The sequence below is a fragment of the Bos indicus x Bos taurus genome, chromosome 27, assembly GCF_003369695.1.
Source record: "Bos indicus x Bos taurus breed Angus x Brahman F1 hybrid chromosome 27, Bos_hybrid_MaternalHap_v2.0, whole genome shotgun sequence".
NCBI lineage: Eukaryota > Metazoa > Chordata > Mammalia > Artiodactyla > Bovidae > Bos > Bos indicus x Bos taurus.
This window is the reverse complement of record NC_040102.1, coordinates 16386232-16411488: the sequence shown is the minus strand read 5'-3', so window position 1 is coordinate 16411488 and position 25257 is coordinate 16386232. Positions and strand designations below refer to the sequence as shown.

General features: G+C 44.2%; 1 protein-coding gene across 7 annotated transcripts in view; it reads left to right on the top strand.

Moving 5' to 3' along the window:
* The window catches only part of FAT1 (FAT atypical cadherin 1), a 125663-nt gene extending 100933 nt beyond the window's left edge, over window positions 1-24730 (top strand). For 3 of the 7 annotated variants that reach the window (XM_027529943.1, XM_027529944.1, XM_027529945.1), the window contains exons 12-29: window positions 251-404; window positions 1221-1454; window positions 2558-2947; window positions 4484-4698; window positions 5269-5406; window positions 7624-7767; window positions 8278-8475; window positions 9325-10126; window positions 10263-10394; window positions 11315-11472; window positions 12605-13067; window positions 13750-13903; window positions 14052-14162; window positions 15815-16446; window positions 17121-17258; window positions 19758-19817; window positions 22211-22246; window positions 23244-24730. In XM_027529943.1, the coding sequence (XP_027385744.1) occupies window positions 251-404; window positions 1221-1454; window positions 2558-2947; window positions 4484-4698; window positions 5269-5406; window positions 7624-7767; window positions 8278-8475; window positions 9325-10126; window positions 10263-10394; window positions 11315-11472; window positions 12605-13067; window positions 13750-13903; window positions 14052-14162; window positions 15815-16446; window positions 17121-17258; window positions 19758-19817; window positions 22211-22246; window positions 23244-23872 (4788 nt within the window). In that variant the 3' untranslated portion in view covers window positions 23873-24730. Of the gene's footprint in view, window positions 1-250; window positions 405-1220; window positions 1455-2557; window positions 2948-4483; window positions 4699-5268; window positions 5407-7623; window positions 7768-8277; window positions 8476-9324; window positions 10127-10262; window positions 10395-11314; window positions 11473-12604; window positions 13068-13749; window positions 13904-14051; window positions 14163-15814; window positions 16447-17120; window positions 17259-17744; window positions 17798-19757; window positions 19818-22210; window positions 22247-23243 lie in introns of those variants that run through there. The other 4 variants (XR_003509038.1, XM_027529946.1, XM_027529948.1 and 1 more) reach the window with 4 other exon arrangements.
* Window positions 24731-25257: the final 527 nt, after the last annotated feature.

Below are 25257 nucleotides of genomic sequence, written 5' to 3'. Positions count from 1 at the left end.
GCGGAGCCCATAGTTTTTAACAGAGGACAACATGGGTACCAAGGAAGAGCTGTAGTTCAGCATGTGGGGTTGTTAGCTGTGACTTGACTCCTCTTTTGTAAGAAAAATAGTTCTGCAGACCCCTTGGATTTTAGTTTTATTCATTTCCCATGTGTTCTGTGACCCCAGTTAAATGATTTCTGTTGCTCCCTTGGCAGTCATCTTAACTTTCAATGTTCTAAGTTAACGGTATTGTTTACAATCTTTGTAGACTTTATATTCTGACACGATTCCAGAAGATGCCTTTCCTGGGAAGCTGATCATGCAGGTCTCTGCGACGGATGCAGATATCCGTTCCAATGCTGAAATTACTTACACATTATTTGGTCCAGGTGCAGAAAAATTCAAACTAAATCCAGACACAGGTAAAGGTGGAATTTGGGCAAAACAGATTCTGTTTCAACAAAGTCACATATTCAGGTGGTTTTGGATCACACAGATAATTTGAAATTGTATTTTTTTCTTGTAAATTTTACTCTCCTACTATAAAAATGGCATCTTTTAGAAAGGTAAGCAATAATTAACTGTAAACTTTATGGTGAGATAAAAAGTTAACAGCAGCAATATCACCTACTTGAATCAAGGATTTAACATTTATAAGTTTTTTATATCACCTTCTTTAAAAAAGGAAAACAACTCAGAAGTTAAAGTATATCGAGCTTTCTGCTTTATCAACTTTCCATATAGTTTGTTTTATTGAACTTGTGACCATAAATTTATAATTCAGAATATTAATTAAAATGATTAATGATATTTTACCTATTTTTAAACCTCTAAGATTGTATTTCTCTTTGAATTTATATTTTGTTAAAATTGGGGATCAAGTAACAGTTTTCTATTAAGCTTGCCCCCAAATTAATTACAGACGTTTGAATCTAATTTTTGAGTCAATTAAAAAATACCTTGAACTTGGTAAATTGGCAACTCTTCTGCTTTTTGACGCTGTATATAATACAAGAGACCCCAGCCTGGAGATCTTTATGGCTTAGAGCTGGCCCCTAGCAGGGTTTGACAACCTCCAACTCAGAGGGCTCCCCCAGCTGTTGACTCTGTCACCCACAAAATTATTCTCCAGAGAAAGGCCATTATTCGGATTTTATAAATGTAAGAGGAAGAAGCATGTCTGCTAGCAGTTACATCTTCACTTTCAAGTGAGCACCTGGGTATTTGTTTGTTTTTAGGGGAACTGAAAACATCAGCCCCCCTTGATCGCGAGGAGCAAGCAGCTTACCATCTTCTCGTCAAGGCCACCGATGGAGGGGGAAGGTTCTGCCAAGCTAGCGTTGTGCTTACATTAGAGGACGTGAATGATAACGCCCCCGAGTTCTCTGCTGATCCCTACACCATCACCGTGTTTGAAAACACAGAGCCGGGCACACTCCTGACCAGAGTGCAGGCCACGGACGCGGATGCAGGTATAGCCCGGAAGATGCTCTTGTCTTCAGACTGTGGCCTGAGGGGCTGTTTTAAAACACATTCATCCCCTTCCACGTACCTAACCTGATGCATGTTGAGTAACTCACTGTTGTTGTTGTGTTAGCATTGGGATTTCCTCGGTGGCCCAGTGGTTAAGACTTCCCCTGCCAATATAGGGGGTGTGGGTTAGATCCCTGTTTGGGAAGTTAAGATCCTGTACGCCTTGTGGCCAAAAAACCAAAACATAAACTATATTGTAGCAGATTCAGTAAAGACTTTAAAACTGGTGCATATCAAAAAAACAAAACTTAAAATGTGTTGGCATTAAAAATTGAATGAAATCTTCAGAATAAGGAACTCATTTTTCATGAATATTCAAAATCTCAAAATTGTTCATGGTGAACTTACTGTGATGCCTCTAAAATTCTAGCCTGTGATAACTGATTTTTATATCCCATTGAATTAATTAATAAAGGGTTATTTTTTGGTGAATAAAGCATTTGTGACAAAGAGATTTAGTATCATAGGAACATAACAGAAGCAAACAGTATATTGTTTTAGTTTTACAGATCTTTCAAGTTTTTTTTGGAGAAAGTAAGACTCTAGGATATATATTCATAGCATTTTGATAGCAGAGAATAGAAATAACTTCTTTGGTCATTCCTATACTGAAGAGTTAGAATATCAAATATATTAATTTTCAAATAAATGTTTGTCACTGAAGCTAAGTAGTAAGTAGGCTTTATTTTTAAAGATCTGGGTTTTTAGAACATAAGTTCCTATATAATATGGTCTTAAAAAAAGTCAAATGAGTATGAAATTATATTTGTTTTAACTCAGTGAATCTTTCATTTAAAAGTTACATTTTAAAGATCGTAGTCAACAAGAATTTTTAAATAATATGTATTAGCATTTTCCCTTTTCATATGTATGCTACATGTATTTTTTAAATTTATTTTTTAATTGAAGGATAATTGCTTTACAGATTTTGTTGTTCTCTGTCAAACATCAACATGAAACAGCCATAGGTGTACATATTTTTAAGTAGCATGCTTACATTTCTTGAAATAAAGCATTCTGACATGATGTGGTGTCTTGACAGGACTGAATCGGAAAATCTCCTACTCACTGCTTAACTCCGCTGATGGGCAGTTCTCCATTAATGAATTATCTGGAATCATTCAGTTAGAAAAGCCTTTGGATAGAGAACTCCAGGCAGTATACACTCTGACTTTGAAAGCTGTGGATCACGGTTTGCCCAGAAGGTTGACAGCTACCGGCACCATTGTCATATCTGTTTTGGATATAAATGACAACCCGCCCGTGTTTGAATACCGTGAATACGGTGCCACGGTGTCTGAGGATATTCTCATTGGGACTGAAGTTCTCCAAGTGTACGCAGCGAGTCGGGACATTGAAGCAAATGCAGAAATCACCTACTCTATCATAAGTGGGAATGAACACGGAAAATTCAGCATCGACTCTAAAACAGGTAACCTACCACTCGAATGTGAGGAAGCCCTTATACTGCCAGAAAGTCTAGATTGCTCAGCACTTTACTGGTACAAAGACAGGTCATAAGTTGTCAGTAGATACCCTAAAAAAGAGAAAACTCAAGTTTCGTTTGTGTTGTTATCTGAAGTGGGATTCATAGTGGGATTCATTTAGAAAGCTTTAAAACTATAGATCTATACCGGAGAAGGCAATGGCACCCCACTCCAGTACTCGTGCCTGGAAAATCCCATGGATGGAGGAGCCTGGTAGGCTGCAGTCCGTGGGGTCGCTAGGAGTCGGACATGACTGAGCGACTTCACTTTCACTTTTCCCTTTCATGCATTGGAGAAGGAAATGGCAGCCCACTCCAGTGTTCTTGCCTGGAGAATCCCAGGGATGGGGGAGCCTGGTGGCTGCCATCTGTGGGGTCACACAGAGTCGGACACGACTGAAGTGACTTAGCATAGCATAGCATAGCATAGTTCTACACACTAAAATCATTTCTGGCTTGTCTGTTATAGATATGAGCAAATTTAAGGAGAAAATTAAAGCATCGTACTCTAGTAATTTAGTAAAGATATAAGATGTAATAAATCAGTAAAGATAAAGAGTGGAAAATAGTAGAAAATTTTGCATAATGGCCCCTTGTGGATCTCATATGAAATAGCTTCCCAAGTGAAACAGGAGTTGTGACCTCTTTGATCTTAGATTCAGTAGGGGCACCTGATAATTCATTAAACTGACTTCTTCATTATGCTAGCTGTGTACAACTGACAAATACCTGGACTGAGTTCCTTAGTGAGGGACTGCCAGTGGGGTCACAAGTCACTGGAACTCTTGACTCTGGCTGCATAAATACTTTTGTAGTCTTGTTAACCTGTCGACTAAAATAGCTATAAGGAAGTTGCTCTCTCCATTCAAACTGTGTTTAATTGTATGTGACTATTTCAGATGAAGGGTAGGTGTGTGATGACGCGATCTTAAAATGTATTTTTAGCACATATAAAATTGTTATTTTTAGGACTCTTTAAGTAGGATAGACTGTAAGGAGGTTAAAAAGAAAGACATTGAAAGACATTAAAGGAATTATTAAATCAAAAAGGGATTTAAAAAAATGATAGAATGTAAACAAAGAGTTATTCAAGAGATTTTTAAAAAGGATATGAATTTCTGTAGAAGTAGGAGAAGGAAAAGAAAATGAAAAGCCAAAGATAGTTTTTATGTTTTCTTTCTGTTCTATTAAAGTCTGTAGTAAACTGTCATTTAGAAGAGATAAGAAATGTAATCATTTTTGTAACAGGGATATGGTGAGTACTGAGCAATTTAAGTTTAAAAGCAATTTAAATATTCCAAAGAATATCAGGAAAGTAAAAGCAATAAAGTTCCCAGGATGAGCCAATTCCTGTTTTAATTATTGAATTAAGAAATTAGAAAACATACGTAAGTGGTAAGTAAACTCTTGAAGATTTCAGTCATAGGAGGAGAAAGTGGTGGCATTTTAAAGCACTGGAAGTAACTCTGATTTTCTACTCAGGAGCCATATTTATCATTGAGAACCTGGACTATGAAAGCTCTCATGAGTACTACCTGACTGTGGAGGCCACTGACGGAGGCACCCCGTCACTGAGTGATGTTGCCACCGTGAGCATCAATGTGACAGACATCAACGACAATGCCCCAGTGTTCAGCCAAGACACCTACACGGCAGTCGTCAGCGAGGACGCTGTTCTCGAACAGTCTGTCATTACGGTGTGTATCTTTCCCTCTGCAGTTTTCTTCTGAGTCTTTGCAAGAATTTTTCTAGGGATTTATCCAGTTTTCTTATTGTTGCTGCTGTTGTTTTAATTCTATTTGTCTGTTTGTTTATTTCTGGCTGTGCCGGGTCATTGTTGCTGTTTAGGGTTTCTCTAGTTGTGGAGAGTGGGGGTACTCTATCAGTTGCAGAGCACAGACTCTAGGGCTTCTGTAGTTGCAACACGTCAGCTCCGCAGTTGTGACTCCTGGGCTCTGGAGCACAGCTCAGTAGCTATGGCACACAGGCTTAGTTGCTCCGTGGCATGTGGGATCCTCCCAGACCAGGGATCAGACTCGTGTGTCCTGCACTGGCAGGCGTATTCTTTCCCGCTGAGCCACCAGGGACGCTCTCATCCAATTCTTAGAGTGGCCTTCCTTGAAAATAATTGGAAGATGAGGAAATGTCTCTTATTAACCCAGTTACTGGCTCTATTATAAGTAACTGCTGTTGATACCAGAAATTAGCTCAATAGACTTCTGTCACATCCTCATCTGTCTCCTAAACAGGAGTGTGATGTTTTCTAGGTTATGGCAGATGATGCTGACGGACCTTCAAACAGCCACATCCACTATGCGATTATAGATGGCAACCAGGGAAGTCCGTTTACAATCGACCCTGCTAGAGGAGAAGTGAAGGTGACCAAACTTCTAGACCGGGAAACAGTAAGTGGAGAAATGAAATTGTTTACAGATTATCAAATAAATAGATGGAAGTACCAACATTTTGGGAGATGTCGAAAGAACCAGCCTTGTTCTCAGGAAGTGACAAGCAGAATATAAATACCTGAAAAGCAATTACAGTATGAAGATCTCCGGAATATGTGATTTGTTTCATACTTGTGGAGTTTAGAGAATAAAATTGTGTATTTAGGATGAAACTGCTGTTGGTACCAAGTGTCTTGAGACACTTCGCAGAGCTAGAATCTGGGTTTTACATAACAGCAGAGATTTGGGAGACGCTAGTGTTGAGAGGAGGGAATTCCCCATGAGGAACTGGCAGAAGGAAGAATGGAGAAAGGCAGTCACGGGGTGTATTTAGGAGATTTTATTCAGTTGTGTTGGAGGAGAGCGATCTTACAGACAAGTGAGGGAGAGGAGATACATCAGGTGTTTTAGGAACAGATTTCAGGCCACAGACAAAGCCAGGATGCTAGGTTCAGGCTCGCACTGCGGGCATTAGGTGGTTACCGACGTCTGTGCACCCAAGTGCAGCAGCACAGGGGGATGGTCTCTGAGGACCAGGCCTGCGGGAGGTCTGAGTGTCGTGAGGGGGTAGGAGGACCTGTGACAGTCGTTACAAGGCGACAGGAGCCCGACTGGGGACAGCAAGCAGTGACACGTGAGTGACGAGACAAATGCGGACGCTTGGCAGAGGAAGAGTGAGGACCACAGAGCTGAGCCGTGGCCCGCCACGGAGAGCGGAGGTGGCTGATGCCTTGGTGCTGTTCAGGCTTGCCGTGACTGAGGAGTGCCATTAAAGGAGCCCACAGGGCATAGACTTGGCACTGGGGAGAGGTGCTCGAATGTGGTGATGGGTGTGCTGATCTGTCAAGGAAAGTGGCATATTCAGTCAGTAAAATTGTTCAGCCGGTTTGGGGCCACTTTAGTCCAACTTGAGACTTGAAAGCTGGAAATACAGAAAAGGCATGTGCTTCTGGAGATGATCATGGAAGTGATCTGAGGTTTGGAGGTAAATGTGAGCGAATGAGGAGAGAGGCAAGCCCTCCCTCCCTGTCTCCATCCCTCCACCGATCCACCCATCTACTTACTTACTCACCCTCTCTCACAGACAGGAGGGGAGCTGCCACAGAGGCGATGAAGGGAAGAAGTGAAAGAGCCTCCGTTCAGGGAATTAGAAGGGCATCGGGGGTAATGCAGACTGTGATTTCAGAAGAATAGTGGGCACATCCAAGTTGAAAGGCGTTTGGGGAGATAGTGCTGAGATACTTCATAAAATCTCCATTCTTTAATTCCTTTTCTGACCCGTTATTTTTGAGCAGGGACTTTCCAAGAGATTGGGAAGCATGACCATTAACGCTTAGGATTGCAGTGCTGCTGGGCAGAACAAAAGTTAGTGTTTTTGACTTGAAACCAACTTCCCAAAACCTTGAGTAAACTCATGTCCATTGTGAGGTGGCAGGTGAGTTCCCCAGGCAGAGTCGCCCTCTCCTGTGGGCATGTGGGCATGTCTCACAGGACTGGTACTTCACAGCACGTCCTCCGGGGTGCAGCCAGCCTCCTGGCCTCTTCACTGCTTCCTCTGAAAGAGAGACCTTAAAAGGAGCTGTCCTAGAAAAGCAGCCACCCCACTTAAGTCACCTTTTCTAGTAGGAAGTCACAAAGAGAAGGGTCTTGGGAGATTCAGGCAGGTGACGGCAATCCAAGTGCAACGTTGATGGGGAAGATGAGCTGGAGAGTCCTGAGCATTGAGAATGAGTGAGCCCTCAAGGGCCGGAGACAGCTAGATGTGTGTCTGCTTCTAGCTGAGAGTCGCACTGGGGCAGAGGGAAGGTTGCACTCTTTGACACGTGTGCACGTTTTTTCTCATCATTTGTGTTCCTTTTCTGTCTTAATTTCTGTTAATAGATCGGCATGTTTTCAAAGTTAGAACACCTTAACAGAGCAAGTACGTTTTTGAGAGGTACCTGAGATCCTCCTCCGTGTTAGTAACTTTTTCTGTCGGGCAGACACATTCCCTTCTGCAGGTGGCTTGTGGCCATGCCCCTGTGTGAGGTTAGGGAATCGCCCGCCTGCAGGGCTCAGGGGACGGAGACCCTCAGATCTGCCCCTCTGGGGGTGTCAGAAGCACGCTTGAGACTGAACCCTGTTCTTTGGTCTTGTGGAGATGGACACGCTTCTCTTTGTGTTTTCCCCAACAAGATTTCAGGCTACACGCTCACCGTGCAGGCCTCTGACAATGGCAGTCCCCCCAGAGTCACCACGACCACCGTGAACATCGACGTGTCTGATGTTAACGACAACGCCCCCGTCTTCTCCAGGGGGAACTACAGCCTGATCATCCAGGTGACTGTGGGTCCTGGGCTCCTGGAATGCGTCCTGTTGAAATGTGTGCTCTCACGGGGCTCGATTGTTCGTTCGAAATAGCTTTCCTTTTCCAAAGACGGCTTTTGAGAAGAATGGGAAGGGTGACATTACAGGGCTCTCGGTCAGTACTGAAAGATGAGCCATTTCCAAAATGCTTTCGTCTGTTTTTTTTGGCTTTGGTTTTTAAGATAGGCTCAGTAGCTTGGTTCTTAACCTTACCTTCTGCCCTGCGTTTCCTCCTTGCCCCATGCAGACCCTCCCACTCCTCCGCCAAGCACCTCTCCCCTCCCCAGTCTCTCTACACACCCCCTCCCCTCCAGTCCCCCCTTCCCCGCCCATTCTCCCTACCCTTCTTCCCAGCACCACCAGCCCTTCTCCCCTCTCCTCCTTCCGAATGAAGCAGCGATGTCTGTCTGCTGTAAATGCCCTGTTGTAGAGAGCTTGCACGGTGTCTTGTTGACAGCTGTGTGGTTCTCTTCCCTTCTGCAGGAGAACAAGCCCGTGGGGTTCAGCGTGCTGCAGCTGGTGGTGACGGACAGGGACTCCTCCCACAACGGCCCCCCCTTCTTCTTCAGCATCGTGAGCGGGAACGAAGAGGGGGCGTTTGAAGTCAACCAGCAGGGAGCCCTCCTGACGGCGGCCGCCATAAATAGGAAAGTGAAGGATCATTACTTACTGCATGTTAAGGTATTTACGCCTTTCTTCATGGTTTTTTTTTTTTTTTTTTTTTCTTTTTTTTCTTTTTTGAGGACTCATAGAAAAGAGCCACTGCGGTGATCTATCTTCTCATGTGTAAACAGCTTATGCCTCTTGAGAAGACAAAACTGCAAAACTGAATTAGAATTACAGTCTGGTTTTCTTTTTTTTGGTCAGATCTTCATTTTTATCCCATAGCACTTGGCAAGGGCATATTTATTTATTTGGTTGCTTTATCATAGACCTTCCCAGCTGGCGCTAATGGTAAAGAACCCGCCTGCCAATCCAGGAAACATAAGAGATGCGGATTTGATCGCCTGGGTTGGGAAGATCCCCTGGAGGAGGGCATGGCAGCCCATTCCAGAATTCTTGCCTGGAGAATCCCCATGGACAGAGGAGCCTGGCAGGCTACAGTCTATGGGGTCACAAAGAGTCAGACACACCTCAAGTGACTTAGCACACACTTTAGCGTAGATGTTGGTGGAGCTAAGTTTCAGCATGAATCAGTGAAAGGGCCAGAAAGAAGTATTTATCTTGTGGTTTCTTTCAACAACCCGTACATGCCAGAACTGTACACGATTAATTTTACCACTTGGTCACTGCTATTAACAATCTCTTTCCTATGAATTCAAGCATCATACCCCCAATTCCACTGTGACCAATTAACATAGCTACTCTGAAAAAGCTTTCCACCCTGTCCCTTGATAATGCTTCTCACACAAAGAATTAAGTATCTATCAGTTGGTCACGTTTTAGAACTTGAGCAGTGTAAATATATTTGTATTAAGAAGTTGTGAACGATGACACAGACGAAGGTGATTTTTCCCCCATTCCCCGCAGGTGGCAGACAATGGAAAGCCTCAGCTGTCGTCTCTGACGTATATTGACATCAGGGTCATTGAAGAGAGCGTCTATCCTCCGGCGATCCTGCCGCTGGAGATTTTCATCACTGCTTTCGGAGAGGAGTACTCGGGCGGCGTCATCGGGAAGATCCACGCCACTGATCAAGACGTGTACGACACGTTAACCTACAGCCTCGACCCGCAGATGGACAGCCTCTTCTCCGTGTCCAGCACAGGGGGCAAGCTGATCGCGCACAAGAAGCTGGACATAGGGCAGTACCTCCTCAACGTGAGCGTGACGGACGGCAAGTTCACCACCGCGGCCGACATCACGGTGCAGGTCAGACAGGTGACGCAGGAGATGCTCAACCAGACGGTCGCCGTCCGCTTCGCCAACCTCACCCCGGAAGAGTTCGTCGGCGACTACTGGCGCAACTTCCAGCGAGCTCTGCGGAACATCCTGGGCGTGAGGAGGAACGACATTCAGATCGTCAGCTTGCAGCCCGCCGAGCCTCACCCGCACCTGGACGTCTTGCTGTTTGTAGAGAGGTCGGGTGTCGCCCACGTTTCCACCAGACAGCTCCTGCAGAAGATCAACTCTTCCGTGTCAGATGTCGAGGAGATCATTGGTGTGAGGATCCTGGAGGTGTTCCGGAAGCTGTGTGCGGGCCTCGACTGCCCCTGGAAGTTCTGTGACGAGAAGGTGTCCGTGGACGAGAGTGTGATGTCAACGCACAGCACGGCCAGGCTGAGCTTTGTGACCCCACGCCACCGGCGGACGGCCGTGTGCCTCTGCAGAGGTAACGCACGCGGGGGTGGACATGGGCGTGCGGGCCGGTTCATGTCACAGCCTGCGATGGTGACACAGTACAGATCTGTTTTCTTGAAATTCCTGTTCATTAGCTCTCCCTCTCCCCTCTTTTTTTTTTAACAAAGAGGGAAAATGCCCACTTGTACATCATGGATGTGAAGACAATCCGTGCCCTGAAGGATCGGAATGTGTCACTGACCCCAGAGAGGAGACCTATACCTGCGTCTGTCCAGGTGGCAAGTCTGGTCAGTGCCCAGGTGAGAGGTTCAATTAAGAATAAAAGAGGGAAAAATTGTAAAAGTGTTAGTCCCTCAGTCGTGTCTGACCCTTTGCGACCCCATGGACTGTAGCCCCCCAGGCTCCTCTGTCCATGGGATTCTCCAGGCAAGAATACTGAAGTGGGTTGCCATTTCTTTCTCCAGGCGATATTTCCTAATCAGGGATCGAATTCAGGTCTCCTGAACTGCAGGCAGATTCTTTCCCATCTGAGCCACCAGGGATGAAATGACATCTAACTATTTAAATTGCCGTTTTTATGGCTCCTTGTGAAAGTTGTCTTTTCATTTGTTCATGGCCTGGTAGCGCTTCCTCTTCAGGGATTGGCCAGTTCATGCTGTCTGCTCGATTGTATGGATTATTTGTCTGTTTCTCATTTTTAATGGATGGAACTCTGTATAATTTTGAGCATTAACATTATTTACGTGTTAACAGACCCCACTGTCTGTCTGTCACTGGTCTTTTGTTTAATTTTTATTTTCTCATTTCTGATTAATTTTACAAAATAGTTTTCATCTCTGGATTGATTCTGGTTTCATCGTTTTTGTAAAATATGAATTGTTTTACGTCTTGCTTGAGAACATTTGGCAAACCACCTTGAGGCTACGTATTTTTCTAAATTGTTTTCTAATGATTTTTTAATGGATATTTCATATGTGGATCTCTTATTTATCTTAGAATTCATTTCTCTGTGTTTTACAGTAGTCTGACTTATTCGCTGCAAATGGAGATCCAGTTTTGCTGTTGCTGTTTTTGAAACAAATAGACATTTCCCATTGAGTTGAATTTTATACTGTAAAATCGTAGATCCAAAACTTGAATTGGGGCATGGTGGTGGTGGGATAACATATAAATATGCTTAAACTTGTTCTGATTTATTTCTTCTCTTTGTGATTCCCAGGGAGTGCATCCGTAACATTTACTGGAAACAGCTTTGTGAAATATCGTCTAATGGAGAATGAAAACAAGTTAGAGATGAAGCTGACCATGAGGCTTCGAACGTACTCTGCCCATGCGGTTGTCATGTATGCTCGAGGGACCGACTACAGCATCTTGGAGGTGAGTGTTTGTGCATATTTGTATCTGAGCTTGTGGGAGACTTTAAAAGTATAAATTCCATTGTATATTCAGATGGCCCATTTTTTAAAAGAATAAGATAAGCTACATGAAATGATTGAGTTCTTCCTTTAAATGATTCATTGATACCAACACATAAGTTCTGTGGGATGAAAGGCTCTTTTTGCTCTACAGTAACATAGACATTCGGAGAAGGCAATGGCAACCCACTCCAGTACTCTTGCCTGGAAAATGGTAGGCTGAAGTCCATGGGGTTGCTAAGAGTCAGACACGACTGAGCGACTTCACTTTCACTTTTCACTTTTATGCATTGGAGAAGGAAATGGCAACCCACTCCAGTATTCTTGCTTCGAGAATCCCAGGAACGGGGGAGCCTGGTGGGCTGCTGTCTATGGGGTCGCACAGAGTCACTCGGACACGACTGAAACGACTTAGCAGCAGCAGCAGCAACATAGACATTTATTTCTGTTTTTTACAAACATTTTCAGGTTCTTATGACCATTACATTCAAACTCTGATATTAATCTTACTAATATGGAGAGTTTATGGAAAGGTCCTACATACACTTGAAGAGATGATCAGCTTACCTTCTCTTTTTTTTTTTAATCAAGAGTGATTCGTTTTTGGCTTTAAACAAAATCTGATGCTCTTCTGTTGTTTGGTTAGCAGTTGTCAGTCACTTACACAATGCCTTTAGGTTACGTAGTTGGAACTTTGATATCCCTGAGAGGCCTGTTTTTATTATTTGTACAGTAAACCAAGAAGCACGTGTTCTATAGTACTTAAATGTGAGGCCTTGGGTTTCCCTGGTAGCTCAGCTGGTAAAGAATCTGCCTGCATTGCGGGAGACCTGGGTTCGATCCCCGAGTCAGGAAGATCCCCTGGAGAAGGGAAAAGCTACCTTCTCCAATATTTCTTGCCTGGAGAATTCCATGGACAGAGAAGCCTGGCAGGCTACTCTGCCAAAGAGTCGGACACAACTAAGCGACTTTCCCTTTCATCCCTACTTGCTGCCTTCAGGTGGCAGACCCAGCCCCTCCTTTAGACGCGTGATCCGAGGCTGGGCTCGACGATTCCGCGAGAATAACACGCACAGTGATTGTCTCTGTCGCAGATCCACAACGGGAGGCTGCAGTACAAGTTCGACTGTGGCAGCGGCCCCGGCATTGTCTCGGTGCAGAGCATCCAGGTCAACGACGGGCTGTGGCACGCCGTGTCCCTGGAGGTGAACGGGAACTACGCCAGGCTGGTTCTGGATCAGGTCCACACCGCCTCGGGCACAGCCCCGGGGACACTGAAAACCCTCAACCTCGACAGCCATGTGTATTTTGGGGGCCACGTCCGCCAGCAGGGCTCGCGGCACGGACGGAGCCCCCAGGTGGGCAATGGTTTCCGGGGCTGCATGGACTCCATTTACCTGAACGGGCAGGAGCTGCCCTTAAACAACAGACCCAGGAGCTACGCACACATTGAGGAGTCGGTGGATGTGTCTCCCGGGTGCTTGCTGACGGCGACAGAGGACTGCTCAAGCAGCCCCTGCCAGAACGGGGGCGTCTGCCACCCCTCCCCGACGGGAGGTAAGCCTCACACCAGAGCCTCCCCTAAGTGATCCGTCCACGTGTGTGCACTGGGGCGAGGCCTCCCAGCGTTTCTGCTTTTCTTCTTCGTGTGCAGTTTGGTCACATACTGCAGCCGGTGTAAGTGAAGCTCGAGTGGAGCTGGGTTTAGGGTTCATCCTGGGAGCGGCTGGAGGGGTCAGTTTCTCTCCCACTGAGCAGTGGCCTCACTACATTGCGTTTCCAGACGTGTGTCATTCTGCACCCTAGCCTCAGGAAACCACGGCTGACCCTGAATGCCTTTCCAGCCATAAGGACTCCAACCAGGGGGTTGGAATTGGTTCCACATAGTTCTCCCTAAGCCTCCTTTTACCCGCCGGCCCAGTGAGGGGCCTGCCAGCCTTGCTCACTCGAGATGGGGGTGGGAGTGTGGTTTTCCAGAAGGCCTTGGGCCCCCTTGGGTAAGTTAGGATGACCTTGATCGAGTCACGAGTTCCCTCTTCAGTCCTTCGTATTTGTTGATACCAGCGGTGAAAGGTTTGGTAATGCAGACAGCTTTGTGCCCAGAGGGTATAGGGGATCGAATAGGATTTACAAGTCTTAGAGAGCCAAATTTTCACTTAAACGTAAAAACCAATACCCTGAGACTTCTCTTTCTGAGTTACTGAGTGATAGTACTTTGGGTTCCCGTTTGCCGGTTTAGGTTATTACTGCAAATGCAATACCTTGTACGTCGGGACCTACTGCGAGGTGAGCGTCAACCCGTGTTCCTCCAACCCCTGCCTGTACGGCGGCACCTGCATTGTGGACAACGGAGACTTCGTCTGCCAGTGCAGAGGACTGTACTCTGGTCAGAGGTGCGTAGGTTTGCCCAGACTCCACCACTCACTGCAGCAGTCGCACTTCCGGTGTCGTCGTGTGTGCGTGCAGTGTCCACATTCACTTGCTCCTGTAGGTACAGAAAAAACACTGGGTTTTTATGCTTACTTTTCCCTTGTCCTTCAGGTGCCAGCTCAGCCCCTACTGCAAAGATGAACCTTGTAAAAACGGCGGAACGTGTTTTGACAGTTTGGATGGTGCTGTCTGTCAGTGTGACTCAGGTTTTAGGGGAGAAAGGTAACTGACTTCTTTCAAGATCTGTGTTTGCAGCTCTCTGTAGGGTCACAGTGATTGGCAGATGCGACAAAACTTCAGTAATTTGGACTGTGTTGCTTTAGAATTTGAATTCAGAGCTCATGGTGACTCTTTGTATAATTTATCTTTTCATTCTTTAAAAAAAAATATTGAACAAGTGAACATGATATAATGCTTGGAGTACTATATGCTTTGAATATAAAATGCTTCTATATTTTAAAAATGTTATTTATAAACAAGGAACATATGGGTACTTGCAGGAAGTAACTGGAAACAGTAAGATTGTTTTTTTTAAAAACAGATGCTCATGGGGTTGTTACCTATCTATAAGATAGATGACTTTTTTTTCATTGTTTATGTAGCATCTAAAACATTTCTCAACTCTTTAGGTATCTTTTGTGAGCCTTGCATAGTCTGAGAGGTGATCAGTATTTTTGATGAAGAATATGAGGCACTAAAGATGCCTCTTGTCGACTTTGAATGAAATGGTTTTCAGTTCCAGGGACCATTTCACCTTAGACTTTCCCCCAGGTTCAGTTTAAAAACTTGGTGCTTGTTACATACAAGTGCCTAGTGCTATACATCTAGAAAAGCCTTCACCTGCCCCTTTTGTTAGAAGGCTTGAAGTGTGACCTGCCTGCAGGGATTCACATAACATTTTGTTCTCGTAGTAATTCTGAATTTCACCGTCAGTCACGTGGTTTTCATTCATTAATCTACTTGTATCTTAGTCAGTACTCAATATAGTTGACAAAAATGTCCCAGTAATCAAAATTGTAATGCCAGGTGAGTATAGGGGTGTTAGAGGAGGATGCATTTTGTTAGAGGAGGAAGGGTTTGAGCGGTGACGGGAGGACCCGCACAGGTGCCAGAGATGCCCACTGGGAAGGGGAGGGGAGGAGGGGGCTTGAGGGGACTTTCCTGTGGGCGATTCTGTAAGGGTGAGGAGCTAAGGAGGGTTTTCAACATGGAGAAACATCTAAAAATGAAAAACAGAGAGTTTTCTGGCCTTTCACATGCTGTATGGAGCAGTCATAGTCCCCTGTGGGAAAGTTATTGGAGAAATTTAATCCAGCCCTCTTGGAATACATTTATTAGCATGCACTTGTCTAAATCTCTGGATCAGAAATAGAGACAGACTGACGTTTAGCCAATGAGTTTGAGTCAGTCGTCTGTTGAATCCTTAGAAAAATGGCAGCTAAACATTGACGTGACATGTTTATCTCTCAGGTGTACAGGGTGTAAACTCAAACGAGTCATTCCTCCACGAAGGATTTTTGTGTAGTTATTGTTGATAGTGTGTTTTGGCTGTTCTACGTCTGGGTCAGTGTTGCTAAGTCACTTCAGTCGTGTCTGACTCTGCGACCCCATGGACTATAGCCCGCCAGGTTCCTCTGTCCATGGGATGCTCCAGGCAAGAATACTGGAGTGGGCTGCCATGCCCTCCTCCAGGGGATCTTCCCCAGCCAGGGATGGAACCCGTGTCTCCTGCGCTGGCAGGTGGGTTCTTTACCATTAGTGCCACCTGGGAAGCCCCGGTCAGTGTTGGCTGAGTCTTAACTAGGAAGGGATGAATAGCCTTTAGTCTCTATGATGCTGCCAAGGCCTCTCCTAACCCTGGGCTATCTCGGCAGGTGTCAGAGCGACGTGGACGAATGTGCTGGCAACCCCTGCCGGAACGGGGCCCTCTGTGAGAACACGCACGGCTCCTACCACTGCAACTGCAGCCACGAGTACAAGGGGAAACACTGCGAAGACGTGGCTCCCAACCAGTACGTGTCGACCCCCTGGAACATCGGCCTGGCCGAGGGGATCGGCATCGTCGTCTTCATCACAGGCATCTTTCTGCTGGTGCTGGTGTTCGTCTTCTGCCGCAAGATGATCAGTCGGAAGAAGAAACCCCAGCCCGAACCCGAGGACAAACACTTGGGACCCAGCGCGGCTTTCTTGCAAAGACCGTATTTCGATTCCAAGCTGAATAAGAACATTTACTCCGACATACCACCCCAGGTGCCTGTGCGGCCCATCTCCTACACCCCAAGCATTCCCAGTGACTCTCGAAACAACCTTGACCGCAACTCCTTTGAAGGGTCAGCTATACCCGAGCACCCAGAGTTCAGCACCTTCAACCCCGAGTCCATGCATGGACACCGGAAAGCTGTGGCCGTCTGCAGCGTGGCCCCAAACCTGCCTCCCCCGCCGCCTTCAAACTCTCCTTCTGACAGCGATTCCATCCAGAAACCTAGCTGGGACTTCGACTATGATAGTAAGAATGGTTTTCTTCTTTTCGATAAAATGTCTCTGACCTCGCGGCAGTGTAGCATCTTTGTTAGTGATGAACGTGCCCAGACTCCACAGAGCTCTGGTACGACTGGGAACCTTTTCCTGGCTTCGCATCTCTGACCGAGCACTGTGGCCACGATGTTGCTTTAATTTAGGAATTGAATCTAGTTGTGTTCCATTCATCTGGAAAGATCATTTTGTTTTTGTAATTGATCAGGATTCTCAACTCTAATTGGTGGGGGGATTTTTATGACGAAAAATTGGGAGGGCATTTGCATGATAGGATTTTTTTTTTTTTCTCAGATGTGGCTGGAAGAAGCGACAATATTTAAGTGGCCTGACGTCTATTGGATGCCTAGAAAAAGCTATATATTACCATTTTCAAATAAAATTTTAATTCCCCATGTTGTCTGATAGTCTCCCCCACAGGCCGGTTTATTGAGAATTTCTATTCTTATGAGTCTGCAAGCTGTATTTATAGGTTTTGTATTTAGTATCTTGTTCTGTTTTGGAGATGTTTCTTTTCTTTTCTTTTTCTTTCAATGTTCTTTCATTGAATAAATCCCAGGCAGTCCACGGGTCAGGATACAGCAGGGAAGAAAAGAGAGTCTCCTGCCTTCATGGCATGTAACTCTTTTGTCTGTCATCTCCTTTTAGCTAAAGTAGTGGATCTTGATCCTTGTCTCTCCAAAAAGCCGTTGGAGGAGAAGCCATCTCAGCCGTACAGCGCCCGGGAAAGCCTGTCCGAAGTGCACTCCCTGAGCTCCTTCCAGTCGGAGTCGTGCGATGACAATGGTGAGTAAACACGCATCCGCAGTGCTCACCGTCCGCAGCCCCACTCATGTGACACAGGACAGGGACATAGTCGCTGATTCCATCTCAGACGGTCTTCACACTCACGTCAGACCACAGTTACACAGCCTTGCATGAACATCCGCCGGGGACGATGTTGCAAACATCCTTCATGCTTAGGAATTGGAACGGTAGTGACTGGTCATACTAAGAAAGAAAACGTAACTGATTGAAAGATAAGCTCTGTCTGATGGGTTAGTTCTGCAGCGACCTTTCTTCCGTGACAGTGAATGCTATAGAAGTTATGTGGATTTTTAAAAAAAAAACACCTCGTACCGGCTTCCTTGAGCACACCTGCGTTGCACACACGCTCGCACCCCCACGGCCCTAAGAGGAGATGCGATAGTCTGACATGGGCAACTTGAGCAGCACCTGTGATTGTTACAAGGTTCTATTTGTCTCTCCCCACCGACTCCTCTGCGGCCTCAGCTCCCATTTGGATCAGAGCGTACTGACTGAGAGCGCAGTTTAAGAGATTGCTAGTAAGTTGGATTATATTTCTAATGAAGAAGGTTTGACAGTGGGATCTTTGCTGCCAGTTTTGTTCCTTTGAGGGTGAATGGCGTTGATAAGCAGCTTTACCATATTAGCACATACCAGTAGAGAAAACTGTCAGTATCCAGAAACCCAGTAAAGTGAGTTTTTAGTGGAAATTTTTGAATGTCAGAATTAGTTTGATTGTAATTTTTTTGCATAAAAATGCCATGTGTAAACAGTTTATTGATAGAAGGAAATAACTCACTAATAATTATTTGATTGTAAACCCAGAGTAGGTAGTCCATAATACACTGCAGAGACCATTTCGAAACTAAGGATGGCCATATGTATGTTCTATTCATTCCTGAGCCATTTCAAGCATGTTATATATGATATGAAGGTGCAACAGTGTTTATTATTTAGCGATAAAGTATTTGGACAGAGCTCTGCTTATCAAACCAACAACAAAGTAGAATTCTTTCTTTCATTAGGTTTAATTCTAAAACATTATAGAGTTGCCAGTTTACATAATCATTTATATCTTTGTCCTTAAATGCTCTTCATAAATCTCAGAATTTTGCCAGTATTTTCTTTCTTTTCCTAGGTTTTTTTTTCTTTTAACTGAAACATCATTCTTCTTAATAGTCTTAGATACTTTTAGTAAGCTATGGTCAAACTAGTTATGAAAATTAATTGCCAGATAATACAAGGTGAGAAAAAATATATTATCCAGGAGTGTCTTTATTTTAATCTTTATCATAATTTTAATCATTATGAATCATAAATTTGAAGCCTGTATTAAGAGTATATTTAAGTCATATTTCTAGTTTTCTAAGGCTGTTGTAATAGATTACATAGTGGCTTAAGACAAGATAGATTTGTTATAGGTCTGCAGTTTAGAAGTGTGACGCTTGTCTCAGCAGGCTGAAATTAAGATATCAGCAGGACTGTCTCCTTTCTGGAGACGCCAGAGGAGAGACCCTGTCCTGTACCTTTTCCAGCTTCTAGAACCTCCCCACATTCCATGGCTCATGGACTCCATCTGTCAAAGACAGCAGCACTGCGCCTCACCGGTCTGTCTGCTGCAGTCCTAGCTCTCCAACCACAGCTGGGAAAGTTTCTCCCCTTAAGAACTCTTGCCATTACATGGGGGCTGCACAGATCATGCAGGGGAGTCTCTTCATCTCAGGCTCTTTAACTTCATCACATTAGCAAAGTCCCTTTGGCCAAGGATGGTAACTTGTTCCCAGGGCGAGGATGTGGCCTTTTCAGAGGGCCATCCTTCTGCCTGTTACATGCACACTTATTTATCTTGGCATAAATACTTTGAAACAGTTTGATACAGGAATGAAAAGGGGATTTACACAGGAAACAGCCAGGCAGACAGTCTGCGTTTCTCTGCTGGTATGTTAGCTCACCAGCTGTTAACTCGTCTGCAGAGACAGGAAAATTGGGGTGGGAGTACAGAGAACAGATACAAAGCCATTTTTGTATTCATATTGCATATTTTACCTTATTATGCAGCTCTTAATTTTTTTCCTGCAAACAATGTATGAGTGTATTAAATGGACCTAGAAAATTGGCTTAGCCAAGTATTTGACTCTTTGAATGTGAAAGCTTTTGCCCATGGGATGTTAAAATCAGGGTGGTTGTGTCCTGACTTGATTCATAATTGTAATTGTAAAACAAATTTATGGCTGAAAGTTCTTTTCCTAAATTACAGTATAATATGGTTACTCTTTATTCCTTTGATTAATGATAACAAATATATAACTTGATTGGAAAAACCTGAGACATATAAGGAACAAGTGCAAAGATCATACATAATTATATAGCTATGTTTCAAGTATTTACATCATTAAACTATGAGGTAGAAACTGTATAGTATGCAGAAATCATATTTAATGCAGGTTCCTGACTCACTGAAGGTCTTTCTAATTTACTGCTCTTGTGCCTTTTCACAAGCTTCCATAGTGACTGTAATACACCTTGTCAATGCTGTCGTTGACATGGTGACTGAAGAAGGTATAGTTGTGTGTGTGTTCTGTGTTCGTGTTCACAGTGACTGTCCCTGGAGTGGTGTGCTTTTGCTGTTATAGTGTTGTACAAAGTCCTTATGTGATGGTTCTGAAGAGGTTGAATACTTTTATGCTATGCAGGTGTGTCCATTCATAATCCAGAGGTATTGCAAAATATCATTATGTATGTATGTTACATATGTTACCTATGTCTGTGGTCTTTGTTACTTTTTTGTGGTTCACAGTGAATTTACACAGTTGCCAGAAGTCACCCATAGGGTCTTGACAACTGCCTTTACATGGAACAGTATGAAGAAATTAAAAGTAATTCTATCTAAAAAAATGTTTTAATATAGAAAATTCTCTTCGTGTGAATAGGAGTAAAACTAAGTATAACACAGCTTTTATAATTGCCTATACCTGAGTCTTCCCTTTTGTATTTTCCCTGGTATGGTTGAGGAAAATTGTAGAACATGATAGAAGGCAATATTTTTATATTTGGTTGAGTAAAAATCATTTTCTAGGAAGCTTTATCTGTTCAAAATTTTAAGAAATTCCTGCCTTAAATTATTTCAAATTAGCCCTCCATCAGTGCACTGGAATTCAAGTTATCACATGCAAAGTGCACAGGTATTTTCAGACTAGAAATCAGATCACTGTAGGGCTTGTGAAAAGCTTAATCATTAGGCCTTAACTCCAAGATTTCTGATTGAGCAAATCTGGTTGGGGCCCTGAGAATGCACATTTCTAACAAGCCAGCCCCCAGTTGATTCTGATGTTGCTGATTTAAGAACCACACTTGGAGAACCACTGGCCTAGACCACTGGGGCCCACGAAGCTTAGGGAATCCTTTCTGCTGGGACAACAAATAGGTTTGCTGAGACATGGGTAAGAGAAGGATGGTTTCAAGCCAAGTTTGATGGGTGCAGCTTACTCATTTCGGTTACTGGCGAGCCTTACACTTAGTTTCCAGGAAGTTACCTTGTCTTCACTTGGCGTATCAGAAGGGGATCTATATTTTGTCTACTGAACCTTAGTTCTCCCATGATGGAACCCTAATATTTATATAATATATTGACTGAGTTTAAAGAAACAGAATTCGAATAGTTCTTTCATGGTAATCTCTTTCGTTGAAAAATGTCTTTGACATATTAAATATAAATTGAGTTTAAAATGGAAAACTAAGAATAATGGAATGGCTGTTTAGTAAACAGAAGTTGTCAATCCTCTTTTTGGAAAGAAACTACCACATTTTTAGCAGGCTTTTTAGAATAGTTCCAGAGGTAAATGTTAGCTAAATACTGGCTTACTCATGTTTTAGAAATCACCACAATTTTTTCAGTTTTTGATTTAAATTCCTAGAAGAGAACTGTCAACCAAATCTTATTTGTTCCAAGTTACTTTATCACTGGGTTTTCAAGAGCATCATTGAATGCACAGAAAGCATGGGTCTACTTTAGAAAATTACTTGTCATTTATTTCACAATAAGAATTACAATGATAGTCAATGGTTAGTGCTTGACCTACATTATGTGATTTAATCCTCATAATAACTAAGGGATTTCCACCTCCATTTCGAAGAGAAGAGCCTGAAGCTTAGCCAGGGTAAGCAGCCTGCCCTGCGGTCACGTGATTCACGTTGACTTTGCCCCATGCAGAGTTCTGTGTGCAAAACAAGGACTCCAGGAGAGGGAGAGGCCAGACAGATTTGGGTGGGCTCAGGGTTAAGGTCAGCTGATGGTGTCTCTAAGGAAAGGTGGACAATGTGAATATAAAATCATGTTCACCCAGGGCAAGGTCTGGTGAGGTTTTCTTTTAGCTCTTCATCAGTATCTAAGTGTGTTTGTGGTTTCTCTGAATTACGGACATGTGAAGGCTATATTGTGCCGTAAACTTTGTGTCTGTCATGTAGCTATAGCTTATGTATTTTGCATTATCACCTAAGCAACCTGATGTTACCCAGCGTTAGGAAAAAAAAATGATTTTATAATCTTTCTCAGTAACATGAGGGGGTCATTTAAATTCCTTATCAGTTTACATTTTATTAGAGCCTTATAGACTCCATTTCAATTACTCCTAACAAAATTTTGTGTTTTCAGGAGTAGCTTGCCAGAAACAAGGGAAAGAAAGTAAAATCCTGTCCGAGTTTCCCAGCCACATCCCTAGTTCATCATCCCTCATCTTCTCCCTCCACTCCCACGTCCCATTTTATTTGTGCTACACAAATTTCTCACCGTTTGGGATTTTCGTAGATAATGGCCTAGAAGGCACAGTACATGGCTGACTGGGCCTTAATAAAACAGTTTATATTGTGTTATGGACTTATCTTTATTGCCTTTTCAGCCGTCTTTCTCTTTTAATTACAAGTGTTTTCTTTTCTCTCTACTCTGCAACCAAAAGAGTCTTTGGCTGCTCCTGACCTCAGCAAATCAAGAGGTGACTTATGCATGCCAGTTGTTCATTCATTTTTCACTAAACACATGGGCGGAGACTTGACCCAGTGCTGACTTGCTGCACGTGTCTGCACCGTAACTGCTGCCTCCTCGTTCGCCCCTGCATTCTAAACGTGCCTGCCTCACCTTCACTGGCTGCCAAAGGATTTCAAAAATCCTGGGGTGGGGGGCTACCCCCAAATTGGAAGGGTTTTTTTTTTTTAATAATTATACCTTTATATAGTTGAAAATGACCCTTAGTCCTTTTTAAAGAAACAAAATTACTGTAGTTTATCAAAAATTGTATTACATTTGTCAATGTTAAATTGCCTTTCATTTGATTTTGAGGCATGCTTTGCTGTGTTACTAAATTAATATAATTTATTGTCTTTCTGAGGACTCATGGAAAATAGTACAATTGTAATATTAAGTTTATGACATTCTAAAGGAAATTTATTTTTAAAATTTTGCATGCTAAGTGATTACTTTTATTATCTGAAAGACACATTCGTTGGTATCTTTTTTTAATGACAAGTAGTGCAGATCAGGTGACATTCTTGAGCCGCCTTTCTGCAAGGACAAAATTTCTTTATCAAGGTCCTAAGGCTGAACTAACACTCTTCTTCATAGAGGGCAGAGGGTTTTCAATGACTGCAGGAAGCTGAAAGGATGATTGGAATCGTTTGAAGAAAAGTGCATGTCCTCTAGGCGCTAGCATACTGCTGCTTCTGTTAAAGACTTAACGTTTCTTTGAAAGTTAGGTACTTACCTAAAACTGTAAGTCCTCATTTCAGGAGCAGAGCCTAACTCATAGAGGGTCTCAGAAGCGGCGCGGGAGGGGAGGGGGTCAAAGCAGGGACCGAGGCTTCCCCCGATGGTGGCCCTCGGTGCGCGGGACGGATGCCTTTGCGCCTGTGCGTGCTGCATACACTGGGCCCTTTGCCGCGGGGCACACGCTGGGGAGGAAAACACTTTGACATCTGGTTTTCTTTTCCAACAAGGGTATCACTGGGATACGTCGGATTGGATGCCCAGCGTTCCTCTGCCGGACATCCAGGAATTCCCCAATTACGAGGTAATCGACGAGCAGACCCCCCTGTACTCTGCCGATCCCAACGCCATCGATACGGACTATTACCCCGGAGGCTACGACATCGAGAGTGACTTTCCGCCCCCTCCAGAGGACTTCCCCGGCGCGGACGAGCTCCCGCCCCTGCCCCCCGAGTTCAGCGACCAGTTCGAATCCATACACCCGCCCAGGGACACGCCGGCCGCGGGGAGCCCGGGCTCCGCCTCCCGAGGCCGGCAGAGGTTCCACCCGAACCAGTACCTGCCCAGCTTCTACGCCGTGGACCTGTCCGAACCTCAGAAAGCCGGCGCTGGCGACGGCAGCGCCCGCAGAGAACCCTACGCCCCCTACCCTGCGGGGTACCCCAGGACCTTTGAAGCCCCCGCCGTGGAAAGCCTGCCGCTGTCGGTGTACGCCTCCACGGCGTCCTGCTCCGACGTGTCCGCGTGCTGCGAAGCCGAGTCGGAGGTCATGATGAGTGACTACGAGAGCGGAGACGATGGCCCCTTCGAGGAGGTGACGGTCCCTCCGCTGGACTCGCAGCAGCACACGGAGGTCTGACCCCGCAGACTCGCCCCCCGCCCCCACCCCTCCAAGTGCCTGAACCCCAGCGAACCTAGAGCGATCCCTGCAGCGGATGCCCTGTCCTGCACCGTTCTCTGCAGCAGCGCTTGCGCCCCTTCTTCTGGGGAGCCGCCCCCGGGCATGGCTGCACTGAACCCCCACCCGCGCCTCCTGACCTGTCCGCCATCGCCAGTGTCCTGACCTACTGTTGTCGGATGCGGTTGACGTCTGCCGCACCATTTCCAGACTTTATTTTTTTTTGTATTTACATTTGTCCCGTGTTAAAACAATGAAGCGAAAATCAGCTCTCCTCTCTCTTGTTAGCATGATTCATGTATTTATATAGATTTGATTATTTTAATTTTCCTTTTTTTTTTGTAAATTTTATGTACAGATTTGATTTTTCATAGTTTTCCCCTAGATTTTCAAGATAACTTCGTGCATTTTGTTTTTGACCGGATTTTGGTGGTGTTCGTGTCATTTACCTAGCACCCTGATTTTTTTTTTTTTTAATATAACCAGGGTTTCACTCTGTCCTTTTCAGCTGAAGTAGGACATTTCATTCATACATTTCAGTATAGTCATTCATTTCCAGCTGTACATAGGATGAGGACAGATCTGATCCATGAACATGTCTTAAATAAATGGGTTGCTGTATTTTAGGATTATAAACATTTTTCATTATTGGAAAGTGTAATGAGGACCTTCTGCAGAATCGTTTAGAACCAAAACCACCACGACACAATTTTTATAGTGTCTGTATATTTGTGATGCAAGGTCTTGTAAAGGTTTTTACTGAAAACTACCATTAACCAGTCTTTCTTACTGACAATAAATTATTAATAAAATACTTTAGCTTTGCTGCCTGTTTTTTCCTCCGTATATATACTCCTGTTCAGGATTCGGTTAATGAATTGAGAAAGAAGGGTGGATGGACATAGAGGGATAGCTTTTTTGGCTTAAATGTGAAAAGTCTCTCCCAGCTATCAAAACCAGACTGTACTTACAGATGTTGCCACTAGGTGGCAGTATATGGCCACGTGATACCGCTCAAAACTATAGGTATAGAGGCCCAGCACTTTTTTTTTTAAGCACTCATAATAAACATTTTCTAACATTTAAAAATTTTTTTCTTATACATTATTTTATTGCTATTACTTGGCCATAATTTCAGTGCATGTATAGTTTTCACCTATGATTTATATCACAAACAAAGCTTTCTGTGAAGCATTTTACCTTTCTCTTGTCAAAGAACACATCCTACTTCTATAGGATTTAAAGTGAAACCCAGAAGTCATCTTCCATGTGTATTTATAGTCAGAATCCATCCCTCTGTCCCACAGCTACTTGTTCAATACTGACCACGTGCCAGCCACTGTGAT